We start from the raw sequence: 13,323 nt of genomic DNA, 5'->3' as shown, positions 1-13,323 counted from the left end.
TGACTTTGAAAAGGCCTACGACCTGGTTAACAGGGAAGTCCTCTGGAGGATTCTGGATGTCATGGGCTATCCCACCACCTTCATCCGTTGGCTACAGACTATGTATTCTGTAACAGGAATGTCAATTCTCAACGGATCGGAGGTGGCTGGGGTGCTTTCTGATATTCAATCAATTCGCCAGGGATGCCCCCTATCTGTCCATCTCTTTATTCTATACATTGAGCCGTTACTGTTGCGTTTATCTCGAGTTCTCCAGGGCATATCATTGTTTAATGAAAAACTCACTGTCAGAGCCTTCGTTGATGACGTCACCTTTTTCATTTCTTGTGACGAAGATTTTACCAGGGCAGGACAGGTCCTTGACTTGTTCTGCCAGTGGACAAAGGCAAGGATGAATAAGGAGAAAACAAAAGCCCTGGGACTCGGGACTTGGAGCTCTAGGATGACTTGGCCTCTTGAGTGGCTTGTGTCGGCACAAACATTGTCCCTATTAGGAATTAAATTCTCTCACTCCATAGTTGAGACAGCTGATAGGGTTTGGAATGATGCTTTCGGCTCTCTAAATGGTATTCTGCGAGAGAATGCCTGTCGACGTTTCAATCTATACCAGAGGGTTATTTTCCTGAAGTCGAAGGCTCTCTCCGGAACTGTGTTTATTGCACAAGTATTACCATGTAAACAAAATATGGCTGACCAGATTTTAAAGGCTATCATGAAATTTCTATGGATTGGAAAAGTTGAAAGGCCGAACAAAACTGTAGTTTATCGTCCTGTTAGTCAAGGGGGACTGGGAATGGTCAACACACATCTTTTTTACCGTTCCCTTTTCTTGTGTCCTATGTATAAAGTCCTGACAGGCCCCAATAGTCCAGAAAGCTCTCTACTTCGTTATTGGATGTCCTTTCCTCTTCGAACCGTACTACCTCTCTACAAGAACAACACCGTACCCGTTGCAGTTATGAAGAGGCCCACTTACCTTCAGGAACCCCTGCACCAAATAAAACAACTATTTGCCTCTTCGATCCTGGTGCAGGGGAGTCCAATGGTGCACAGGAAAACATACAACCATTGGATCCTGGAGGTGACCACTTTGGGGAAGCTGGAGATCCTAAGGCCTAACCTGGATTGGCCACGTATCTGGAAGGAGACTGCAGCCCTGCCAAGCAACATCAGAGAAACCATGTTCCTTTTCAACCAGCGACTTCTCCCTACCAGGACCAGATGCCATCGGTTAGATCCTTCCAAAGATGCAACATGTCCAATCTGCCATCAGCACCCAGAAACCGATGAGCATCTGACATTCCAATGTCCTGAACGCCACATCGTTTGGAGCTGGTTGGAAGGAACCATACGTCAAATGGGCTGCAAGTCTTCCAAAGAAGATCTCATTCGTGGCCATTTTGGGCCAATAGGTAATCTCCGGCAAACATTTACTCTTCTGGCTGCATACATCTTCATCACCTGGAAAGCAAGAAATACCCATCGTATCCCTCGCCAAGAAGAAGTAGAGAGCTTATGGAAAGCACTTTTTCCTCCCAGTCCACTCCTTTCCATTTAGTCTTCCCTTTTAGTTCCGTTTTGTTCTTTTATATTGCTTTTGTATATATTTCCCTGCCTCTATTTGTAAATCCTTTGTTTATTTTTGTTTTTTTGTGTCTGCTAGACAATTGCTTTTGTTTACCTTTGGTTTTTTGTTTTTCTTGTATTAATCTACCTCAATATTTGTTCGCATTTGTTTGTTTTTGTTAGTCGACCAATTAACGGGACCTACATTGTCAAATTTTTGCTTTTCTTCCCCTTTAATCGTCTGCATCCAAGGAAAATAATTATTTGTATCTTTGTTTTCTTTTGTTTTGATAAATGTTAGAGTGCCATGAAAATTAACTGATAATAAAAGAGGATTTTACAAAAAAAAAAAAAAAAAAAATCCTGAGGTCGAGGGTTCAAGTCCCTCATCGGGCGTAGTGCTTCGAATGTTGATTTCTGTCTGTTAAATAAGTCTGTTAAATGCAATTGGCTAGCGCGTTCGGCTGTTAACAGACGTGTCTAACTGATCTCCCAAGAGTGACATCTTGCGGTGAGTCCAAAGAAACTGTTTTGTTCTTTTTTTTTCTCTCTCTCTTCTGGTTGTATTGGATCTTGTAATTCGTTTTGTTTCCCTTGTTTGTTTGTTAAGGCGCCATTTTGGTATTGGCCCTTTTTTTTTCTTTTTTGCATTTTTCCCGCCTCTTTGCCCCTTTGTTGTGGGTAAAATGGGAACGGAATCCCCAGACGTCTGGCCACGTACTGCCGAAATCTCTTTTGGTAATACTGAAGTGACCAGGCATGAATTCTACGAATGTTTCGAGCATGATAGTAATGAATCTGACAGCATCTTTGATGCTGTTTCTCGTCTACCAGGGCGAGCCTTTTGCGTTTTCCGAATTGGGTTCAAGACCGTCAAAGACCATATTGAATTCTTGAATAAATTTAGTTCAAAAGAATCTGTAGTCATTAGTGGCAAGGAGGTCCGAATTCGAGTTAGAGATAGGTCAGTTAACCTCGTACGCGTTAGAATTCAACATTTCAAATTCGATGATGACCTTAGCCTGCTAAACAAGAGATTGCGCGAGTTTGGAGTGATTTCTCGGGTGTTTTGGGACACGTATCAGGATAGGTCGCTTCCAAGGTGGAACGGGATAAAGACTGGAGTTGTCAATGTGGATATGGAGATCCACAAGGGCATCCCATCTTTTATCACCTTTGGAAGCTACAAGGATCCACTAATGGTGTCTTATGCAGGACAAATGCACACATGCCGCATGTGTGATTCTCCCACCCATGTCTTAGCTAATTGCCCCAAGCAACCCCGTAGTTTAACCACCCCCAGCATCATTTTAAAAGGCCCCATGGGAACACGTAGCTATAGTAGTGTACTAACAAATCGTGGGACAGTTAAAATTGTTAGGAAGCCCCAGGAGACAGGGCCGACTGGTGGCGAGAAAATTCCAATTGCTCCAACTGTTGACGCTGATTCATTTCCCGAGTTAGCCCAGAGGTCAACGATGTCGCCTGTTGTCGTTTTTGATAAAGCTCCGGAGGATCCAATTTCGAAACCCGATGAAGCTGAGTCTCTTTCTGACACCGATTCTGACGCTGAAGACACTAGCTGTGTGGATTCGTCTGTGGTGTCTTATTCGGTAAGGAAAAAGAAAATGAAAGAGACGAGGGAATTCCGTGACCAACAAAAACAATCAAAAAAAAGGAGTCGTACTGCCTCTTCCCATTCCCCCGTCGAGGAAGCTGAGGAATATGAATCTGATGTAGCTCGTTTGGTTGAACTCGGGTCTCCGACTCGAGAGGTTTCAGTTTCGATACCGGGTGTGGACACCAATTCTTTTCCCACCTTTACGGGGGGGGACGATGTGCCACCCGATACAATTGCACCTGGAGTACCATCTATTCCATCCATGATAGATCAGATGGATAACGATGTGGATGAAGAGATGGATGCAACCGAGCTGTGTTCGGTTTCAAACCCTGAGGAAGACTTTTCCTTTTCTGATGGGAGTATTCAGCCTGGCCAACGGTCACTTGACAGCCAGAAGGCTAGTCATGTGAGCGAAACTCAGGAATCTTTGGGCGTCCCCCTCAGCACTCAATCGACTTCTATAGCAGATAAAACTCTCAAAGCAATGGAGGTCGTTAGAAGGAAAAAGGGCAACGATAACAAGACCCAATCCCCAAAACCCAATTTTAAATTTTAATCATGATTAACATCGCGACATATAATATCAACAGAATATCGTCACCTGACAAACTTCAAATAATGCTCAATTTCTTTTTACATCAAAAACTTGATATTATATGTTTGCAAGAAGTAGTTTTCCACTATAACACCGTATTTACTAACCATTACCAGATGCACACAAACCTCGGCCCTAGAAAACATGGGACAGCCATCCTAGTACGACACGGCCTGAGCGTCAACAACATTTTGTTTGAACCGGAGGGGAGGTTGATAGCCATGGAAGTAAAGGGTTTTGCTTTTGTGTGTATTTACGCCCCATCTGGTGACCAAAATAAAACTTATAGGGATTCTTTCCTCCGGGAAACTATTCCGGCTTATGTGGCCCAGTATAAGGCACCAGCAATTATATTGGGAGATTTTAAGGCCGTTGACGAGATCGATGACCGGAAAAGTAGCAAGACAACACCACCTAAAATTAGACTAGCACTACTAGAACCCCTCCGAGATTTAGTAAAAGCCCTTTCATTAACAGATGTCTGGAGAGATATTCGGAAAAATGAACCTTGTTGGACGTACTTTTGTGCGACTAGCCAGGCTAGATTAGACCGAATTTATTGTCAGCACCACGTTAAATTTTCTGATATCCATTTGCACGAGTTACCACTCGGGGATCACAGACCAATCGTAGGGTATATAAACAGTACCACCCCTCCTCGTGTAGTGAGAAACAAGTCAAGGGTTTTATGGAAACTCAACACATCAATCCTCGAGGAGGAAGAATATATAAAATTGGTGCACGTCTTTATTGAAGAAATGTCCCAACATACATCCCGTATTGGAAACGTAGACCACTGGTGGGAGAACATTTTCAAACCTGGCCTCAGGCGTTTATCAATTAATTATTGTAAAAAGAGAATCTGTGACCAGAGAGTCAAACGGAAATTACTCCAACATCAACTAAAAGAAACCGTGAACAATGCAAATCTCAATCATGCGCGCTACATGGAGTTGAAACGTGAGTTTCTAGCCTGGGAGCGAGAAGCATTGAGGGGATTTGCAATACGTTCACGCGTTCAAAGTACAGCCGAAGAAGAGACATCTACCTTTCATATGAACAAGTCAACGAGTAATTTCCAGAAGTCTCTGATCACCCAGCTCAAAACTAATGATAACTGTAAAATTACCCAATCTGAGCAAATTAACCTAGAAATAATTAAACATTTCAGTGGAATCTTTCAGAATCAGCCCGCCCCTAATAACCAATTAGCTGGAAAATTTATAGAAGGGATTAGAGGTGCACTTAACCGCATAAAACCCACTAAAAACGACCCGGGTGTATCAGTAGTAGCTCAGTCGTTAAACGCTCAAGCGTTCAATCGAGGAGTACTAGGTTCGATCCCGGAGAGTGACAGTCCTCTAGTGTCTCCATTTACAGTAGAGGAAATTAACAACGCACTTAGGGCAACTAAAAAGAACAAGGCCCCAGGTACAGATGGCATTCCCTTTGAGTTTTATTTAAAATTCTGGGATGTTATTGGTGTTCATTTTCTAGAGATGATGATTTGTGTCCTCGACAAAAGAAAACTTCAACCGTCGCAGGGAAGGGCAGCTATTAGATTAGTCCCAAAAATCCCAGCACCGAGTAAAATCACAGATTACCGGCCAATTTCATTGTTAAATACCGATTACAAGTTAATCGCGTCAGTATTGGCTTTTCGTCTGAGAAATTCTCTTCAAAACTCTCTAGATTCACATCAAAAAGGTGGTGTACCCGGCCGCTATATCTTTGACAGCTTGTGTTTAATTCGAGATGTCATCGATAATACAGGCCGTAAATCAAAAGAAGTATCTTCCCTCAAACCGGCCGCCATTATCGCGTATGATTTGGAGAAAGCCTATGACCTTGTCAATCGAGACGTACTGTGGGAAGTGATGACAGCCATGGGCTACCCTCCCCTGTTTGTTGATTGGTTAAAAACACTGTACAGTATAACTGAACTATGCCCATTGAACGGTAATGACATAGTCGGTACTGTGGACAATGCACAATCCGTGCGGCAGGGGTGCCCTCTGTCAGTCCATCTGTTTGCCCTCTATATTGAACCGCTTTTAGTTTGCTTGTCTAGGGGTATTGACGGAATTGAACACTACGGAAAACGCATCCAAGTTCGTGCATATGTAGATGATCTTGTAGTTTTTGCCTCATCAATGAAAGATGTACGTCGTGCATGCGAAATTATTCTGGAATTTTGTGCCTGGACAAATGCACGTATTAACAAGGGGAAGACAAAATTACTTGGTCTAGGCATCTGGACCCTACATAAAACTCAACGACCCGTAGTGACACAGTGGGCAGCGCCGTCGGCTGGGGTTGCTGAGGTTAAGAGTTCGATTCCCCATAGAGGCAATTTAAAACAATCATATCCTAAAAGTAAATGGCCATATGATTGGATAACTCAAGTAGATGAATTAAAAGTTCTCGGAATTACTTTTTCTTCCGAAACAAAAAAAACAGTTAAAGACAATTGGCAAAGACAGCTCAACATCATCCAAAATATTCTCATGAAAAACACACACCGTCATTTCACTTTTTATGGTTGCATCCTTTTCATTAAACAACATGTTTTGTCACAACTTGTTCATATAGCCCACGTACTTCCCTGCAACAAAACCCAAGCCCTTCTCCTCCAACAAAAATGCAACAAATTCCTTTGGGCACAACGAAGAGAGCACCCACCCCTAAATGTTTTGATCCGCCCCCGGCTTCAAGGTGGGCTTGGTGTAACTTTACTTTTTCCATTCTTCCTGTCCCTTTTCACTCGGCAAATTTTCAAATCTTTAATCCACCCCGAGGCTATTGAGAGAACTGCAACTGTTTATTGGTTGGGGCCACATCTCAAGAACCTCCTTCCACAAATCACCCAGCCTAGGTTTAATGCAACACATTCATCGCATCCATACTTCACTACCTCACTTTCAACCATCACCGATCTACTTAAAGCTGGCATCTTCACATCGTCAACTGTATCGAATCACCGCGCCACCTTCAATCACCTGATCGCTAACATAGGGCAACCAGGGAGAACAGAGATTGCGAAACCGGACCTTGACTGGGATTCCATCTGGCGTTGGGTGGCCAAAATCAAAGGGAAAAACGCCGAAGTGGTCTGGGATTTCAACCATAACCAGCTTCCCACCAAAATGCGTCTCAATAGTCTCAATCTTTCAAACAACGACCAATGCCCTCTATGCAATGCTGGCCAAGAAACTGACGACCATCTAATGTTACTTTGTAAAGAGAAAGTTGACATCAGTTTATGGCTCCGTATTCAATTGACAAAACTCGGATGTCTAAAACCATTGAAATCAGCAATCAATGGAGACGTTGGAAATGGGCCCAATAAAAAGAAAATACTGGCCCTCATCCAATCCTACATAATCACCGTCTGGACTGGCCGCAGCCAAAACTTCACCCCAGCCATAACCGAAATACAGTCTCTCTGGTCACGCCTCTTTCATTCAAAAAACTCTCCACAAACGTCACCTTCTAAACCCTAAATATTCCTACAAAACTTTCTCCACAGATACCTTCTTTCCTTCATACAACAAGTTTCTCCCATCATAATTATTATCTCTTGGAAACCCCCCCCCCCCTCCAGATGTCATATTGTTAATCTTCATCTCCACCAAAATCATTTGTCCTCCTTCAATTCCGCCTCGAAATGTAATTAGTTTGCTGTAATTTTCCTCCTTTGCCACAACATGCAACTTATATCACAAATGCCACAAATGCCCCAACGTATCTGTAAAACAATTTAAATCTTACTTGTGACAATAAATCGTTTAAATATAAAAAAAAAAATTGCACACGTAGTTGCTGCATAGATGATTAAAAGTTCTTGTTTACGGATAAGTGTTAGTCAAGTGAAGTTTGATTCTGCTTATAGACGAGGTGACCGAGTGGTTAAGGTGATCGACTGCTAATCCATTGTGCATTGCACGCGTGGGTTCGAATCCCATCTTCGTCGATTGGTATTCTTTCTTTTAATGACGAATGACTGGCGCATCTCGCTACCGTGTTGTTGTGAAAACAAACATTGATTGCTGTAAATTCTGGATGAAAGATCGGTGTTTCAAACGGGTCCTATGGTGTAATGGTTAGCACTTCAGACCCTGACTCTGATAATCTGAGTTCAAATCTCAGTAGGGCCTCTTATTATAAGAAACCAAAAGAAAATATGGTTGTTTATTCTCCTATTCGTAGAAAATATTCTCGTGGTAAACGCCACCTTTTTGTCATTTCTTCTTTGAAAGTTTCCACCTCTACCCTTTAAACTTATTCCTTCAGTCAACGGTTTAATTATCTCCTCTGAGTCCTTTAAATTGTTTTAACCTTGATAGCTAAACCGTATAAATGATTCTTCCCCTTTCTCCTTTCCCAAACTTCTTTGTCCACAACTTTAATTTCTTTTTCTCGCCAAATACAACTTAGATACACAATATGGAACAGTAAATAAAACTGAATTGACGTAGCTTACATTATACTGTATTCTTCTGAATCATTTAACGTGGGTCACATTAAGTACAACATCTAGAAAACACCCATCTCCGCACGAAGTGAACCTGCGTATTGGCACAAAAATAACATTGTTTAATAGCAAGTAACTGCCCCGAGTGAGGTTCGAACTCACGACCTCGAGATAATGAGACTCGCGCGCTGCCTACTGCGCTATCGAGGCGTCTGACATATAACAAAAATTACAATTTAAAAGATGACAATGTTTCGTAAGGTATATTAAAGAAATAATTGATATTGCTATCCCAGAACGCGGTAAATAAGCCCGGTTAGCTCAGCTAGTAGAGCGCGGGGCTTTTAATCGTGAGGTCGAGGGTTCAAGTCCCTCATCGGGCGTAGTGCTTCGAATGTTGCTTTCTGTCTGTTAAATTGCACACGTAGTTGCTGCATAGATGATTCAAAGTTCTTGTTTGCGGATAAGTGTTAGTCAAGTGAAGTTTGATTCTTCTTATAGACGAGGTGACCGAGTGGTTAAGGTGATGGACTGCTAATCCATTGTGCATTGCACGCGTGGGTTCGAATCCCATCTTCGTCGATTAGTATTCTTTCTTTTAATGACGAATGACTGGCGCATCTCGCTACCGTGTTGTTCTGAAAACAAACATTGATTGCTGTATATTCTGGATGAAAGATCGGTGTTTCAAACGGGTCCTATGGTGTAATGGTTAGCACTTTAGACTCTGACTCTGATAATCTGAGTTCAAATCTCAGTAGGGCCTCTTATTATAAGAAACCAAAAGAAAATATGGTTGTTTATTCTCCTATTCGTAGAAAATATTCTCGTGGTAAACGCCACCTTTTTTGTCATTTCTTCTTTGAAAGTTTCCACCTCTACCCTTTAAACTTATTCCTTCAGTCAACGGTTTAATTATCTCCTCTGAGTCCTTAAAATTGTTTTAACCTTGATAGCTAAACCGTATAAATGATTCTTCCCCTTTCTCCTTTCCCAAACTTCTTTGTCCACAACTTTAATTTCTTTTTCTCGCCAAATACAACTTAGATACACAATATGGAACAGTAAATAAAAATGAATTGACGTAGCTTACATTATACTGTATTCTTCTGAATCATTTAACGTGGGTCACATTAAGTACAACATCTAGAAAACACCCATCTCCGCACGAAGTGAACCTGCGTATTGGCACAAAAATAACATTGTTTAATAGCAAGTAACTGCCCCGAGTGAGGTTCGAACTCACGACCTCGAGATTATGAGACTCGCGCGCTGCCTACTGCGCTATCGAGGCGTCTGACATATAACAAAAATTACAATTTAAAAGATGACAATGTTTCGTAAGGTATTTTTTTTTTTTTTTTTTATTGAAAGGCCTACTCAGATTTGAGTGTTGCCTTAGCTCAGACCATACAGTTACAGTGCTCATGTGTCGTTGTGCTTAACATATTGTAACGCACAGCTGACGTAGGGTTATGCAACCTATAGAATTTATCTCATCGTTAACTCCCGAGAGTTAGATAAAACTTATGATTATTAAATGTCACAGGAAGGTTATCACCCAATTACTTAAATTCCTAGAACAGGAGAATACGTCCAACGATGGTATAAAAGAAGACCACTCGGCTGGATCTGGGTTCCTTCCGTCTTAGTTATTCTTAGGTGTCAAACTTGTTTAAATCTTGTTTCCCTTATTCTTAGCTTACTCTGTAGTCAATTCTCTTTGATTTCCAAATAAACGGCTCCGACGTCGATTGCCCGTTACATGGTGGAGATGCAGGGTAGGCCTTTTTGGTAAAGCAAGGTAAGACCAAGTTATCTGTGAATCTAGCGTAAAGAAAGAGACTCGGAGGCAGGTACTGTTGAGAGGTCCTTGGAAAGTGTGACCAGCTGGTATAACTACCTTAAATTGCTTGGGCATAGGACCACAGGCTTGACCAAGTTTCTTATCTATTTTTTTGAGATTCACGAATAAGTGGTCTTTTGCTTCTCCTTGTTAATTAGAGCCTACCGTAGGGCCCGTAAGAATTTTGGAAATTGTTAGAGATAGATGAATCCTAGTGAAACTAGGCAAAGTAAGCGAATTAAGGGATTAGAAGCGTCACCCGTCAGTGAACTGAAGGGACGCGGTAAGAACAGTGAAACAGGAGCAAGACCGAAGGAGTCAACGAAGAAAAGCGTCGAGAAGGAGAGTAGAACGGCTCAAGAGATCGGCCATTCCGTCCAAGGTTCTGGAGCGGAATCTTTGAACCCGATCGGAAGCTCAAGTACAAAATCAACACCACGGTGCGGATTTCAAAAACTTGTGCTTCAAAAGAAAGTAAGAGACAGTGGTTTTGGGGAAGAGTCGATTGTCGAAGAAGACGAATCGTATGAGGAAGTGACGGTAGAAAGACGTACTTCCATCTATCCACCTGAACAAGACAGGTTCGAATCATTCGAAGAAGGGATAGAAGAAGCCCCAACAGTCTCATCTAGTGAGTCATCGGTTGCAGAATCAGAAGACGAAGGTGAAAATTTTGAAGTTTCACGAGAACCATCTCCCGAAGCCATGGCTCAACGACAGCTTATTCCGAAATTGAAATACAGAGAGCCGCCGATCTTCTGCGGGAAGAAAAATGAAGACGCTACAGATTGGTTGGAGCGTTACGAAAGTGTTGCAGCGCACAACCGGTGGGGGGACGATGAGAAGCGAGAAAACTTCGGAATGTCCCTAGAAGGAACTGCTAGAAAATGGTTCCTCTCGGCTGGGAACTTTACCCAATGGGAGGATACGCCAGCAGTTGCCGCAGCGGCAGGTGTCCAAGCTGCTCCCGCTGTGGTAGGCTTGCGAACGAAATTTCTTAGTGAATTTCAACCGCAGCACTACACCCGTTATCAAAAAGCAAATCTTCGACAGCGTTAGCAAGGAATCGATGAACCAGGGGAAGACTATTTCTATGACATCATCGATTTATGCCGCAAAGTAGATCCAAGAATGACAGAAGAGGCGAAAGTAGATTACCTATTCAAAGGATTGAAACCTACTTTGTTGGAAAAAATGTGGGTCGTCAACCCGGCGACGACTCAAGAATTTTTGGCAGCGCTAAAGCTTCATACTGAAGCTTTGGAAGTTGCTGCTCGACCAGATTGGGTAGTGAGCATGGTTGGCCCTGATGGGAGAAGACCACCACCCAGAGAAGAAAGAAAAGATGATCTTCGAGATCTGGTATTAGAATTGAAAGCAGAAGTAGAAGAGATGAGACGAACTTCTAAACCTAGCAAGCCTTGGGCTGGAAAGGAAAGGCCTAGGCCATCACGCACGACAGATGGAAAACCGATTTGCCATCGTTGTGGAAAGGCAGGACACATCGCACGCGTTTGTCGAACCGATCTAAAGCAAGAGAATAAAAAGCCAGATTTTCCTAAGGGAGACGAGAGAAGACCAGCCAAAAGAGACGAAAGAAAAGTTCCACGAAATGAACAACAAGACGAACCAGCATCGGTCGGAATAGTGTCGACAGATGAAGAGGAAGATAAAGAATCTACCATACTCATTATCCAACCGGCCAAGCTGATGACTGAAGAAGTTGTTTGTCAAGGGATGGAGCTTAAAGCTGTCATCGATACAGGAGCTGTAGTATCTGTAGTATCACCAGGCCTGCGAGAGAAGTTACAAGCAAAATGGGTTTCCTGCAAAGTACCCTCTGTTGTGACAGCCAGTGGACAAAAGGTACTTCCAATGGGAGCCATCGAGATAGAAGTGGAACATCGGGGCATGAAGGCCAAAGGAAAAGTGATTGTTCTGGCCATGAAAAACATTGAATTACTGCTAGGAAATGACTTCCTGAAACAATTCAACAGATTGGAGATAAATTACGATGGTAATGGACCAGACTTGATGTTGGGAAGAATGCCCATCAACATCATCGAAGAAGTGACGTCCACACAAAAGCTGATTACAAAAACTGGAAAAATGTTACCTCCACGAACAAATGTGTCAGTGGAAATTGAACCGGCTAGTTTGCAAGAAAGCACCGGAATGATAGAACCATCAGAGCATCTAGCTAGAGTGAAGGGTGTAACGTCAGGAAAAGTTTTGGTGTCAACCGTACAACCGTTGGGACAGGTGCTGATGGTTAACTTAAACAACCATCAGACTTATATTCAAGAAGGGACAGTACTTGGACAAATAGAGCCTATTAACTCACCGATCGTAGCTGTGGACGAACGGGAGCAGACAGAAAAGACCGAAGAGCACCACGAAAAAGATGAAGCAATCCTTGTACTGAAGGAAGAAAACGTTACGCAAAGAGAAATGGAGCTGATTCCACGTCAAGCTTTTCGAGCACAAATAGCAGAGAACTTCCCACAACAAGAAACGGAAGAATTAGTAGATGTCCTACTAAAGTTCAGTTCCTGTTTTGCGCTGAAAAATAGCGGACTTGGGATGTGTAAGGTAGCCGAACACGAGATTCACACTGGAATGTCAGCACCGGTACATCAAGTTCCTTATAAAAGCGCATGGAAAGAAAGGTCCATCATACAAAAACAAGTAGAAGAAATGCTGGAGAAACAAGTGATCGAACCATCCAACAGCCCTTGGGCAGCGCCAGTGGTTCTGGTAAAGAAAAAGGACGGCAGCTGGAGATTTTGTGTTGACTACCGTCGTCTAAATGCTATTTCGGTAAAGGATGTATACCCATTACCAAGAATTGAAGAGACATTGTCCCGGATGGGCAATGCCTGCATCTTCTCTACAACGGACCTGGAGAGTGGGTATTGGCAAGTACCCATGCATGAGGAACACAAAGCTAAAACGGCGTTCGTAACACCAGATGGCCTTTACCAGTTTCTAGTAATGCCGTTTGGATTGGCATCAGCCCCAGGCACCTTCCAGAGGATGATGGATCTAGTGTTGTCAGGTCTAAGGTGGACGATTTGCTTAGTCTACCTAGACGACATCATCATCTACGCGGGAAGTGCAAGCGAACATCTAGTGCGCATTCGACAAGTGCTAACAGCACTGCATAACGCAGGACTAAAGATTAAACTAGTGAAGTGTCAGTTTGCCGCCCAAGAAGT

At 42.8% G+C, this 13,323-nt stretch overlaps 2 protein-coding genes and 2 non-coding genes across 4 annotated transcripts; 3 read left to right on the top strand and 1 right to left on the bottom strand.

The window, feature by feature from the left end:
- The first annotated feature begins 647 nt into the window (after positions 1-647).
- On the top strand, positions 648-1,608 carry LOC116922290. The gene has a single exon (XM_045179035.1). The coding sequence runs from the start codon at positions 686-688 to the stop codon at positions 1,556-1,558; it is 873 nt and encodes a 290-aa protein (XP_045034970.1). The 5' UTR covers positions 648-685; the 3' UTR covers positions 1,559-1,608.
- Positions 1,609-2,252: 644 nt separating this feature from the next.
- Positions 2,253-7,288, top strand: LOC123475645. The gene is made up of 6 exons (XM_045178637.1): positions 2,253-2,384; positions 2,491-2,577; positions 5,093-5,216; positions 5,559-5,687; positions 5,844-5,902; positions 6,584-7,288. Exons 1-6 carry the CDS (start codon positions 2,253-2,255, stop codon positions 7,286-7,288), a joined length of 1,236 nt encoding a protein of 411 aa, XP_045034572.1.
- A 1,471-nt stretch (positions 7,289-8,759) lies between these two features.
- Trnas-gcu lies at positions 8,760-8,841 on the top strand. The gene has a single exon. It is a non-coding gene; the product is annotated as a tRNA-Ser (tRNA).
- Positions 8,842-9,480: 639 nt separating this feature from the next.
- Positions 9,481-9,553, bottom strand: Trnam-cau. The gene has a single exon. It is a non-coding gene; the product is annotated as a tRNA-Met (tRNA).
- Positions 9,554-13,323: the final 3,770 nt, after the last annotated feature.

Source organism: Daphnia magna, linkage group LG9, assembly GCF_020631705.1.
Source record: "Daphnia magna isolate NIES linkage group LG9, ASM2063170v1.1, whole genome shotgun sequence".
Lineage (NCBI taxonomy): Eukaryota > Metazoa > Arthropoda > Branchiopoda > Diplostraca > Daphniidae > Daphnia > Daphnia magna.
This window is presented reverse-complemented; position numbering and strand designations above follow the sequence as displayed.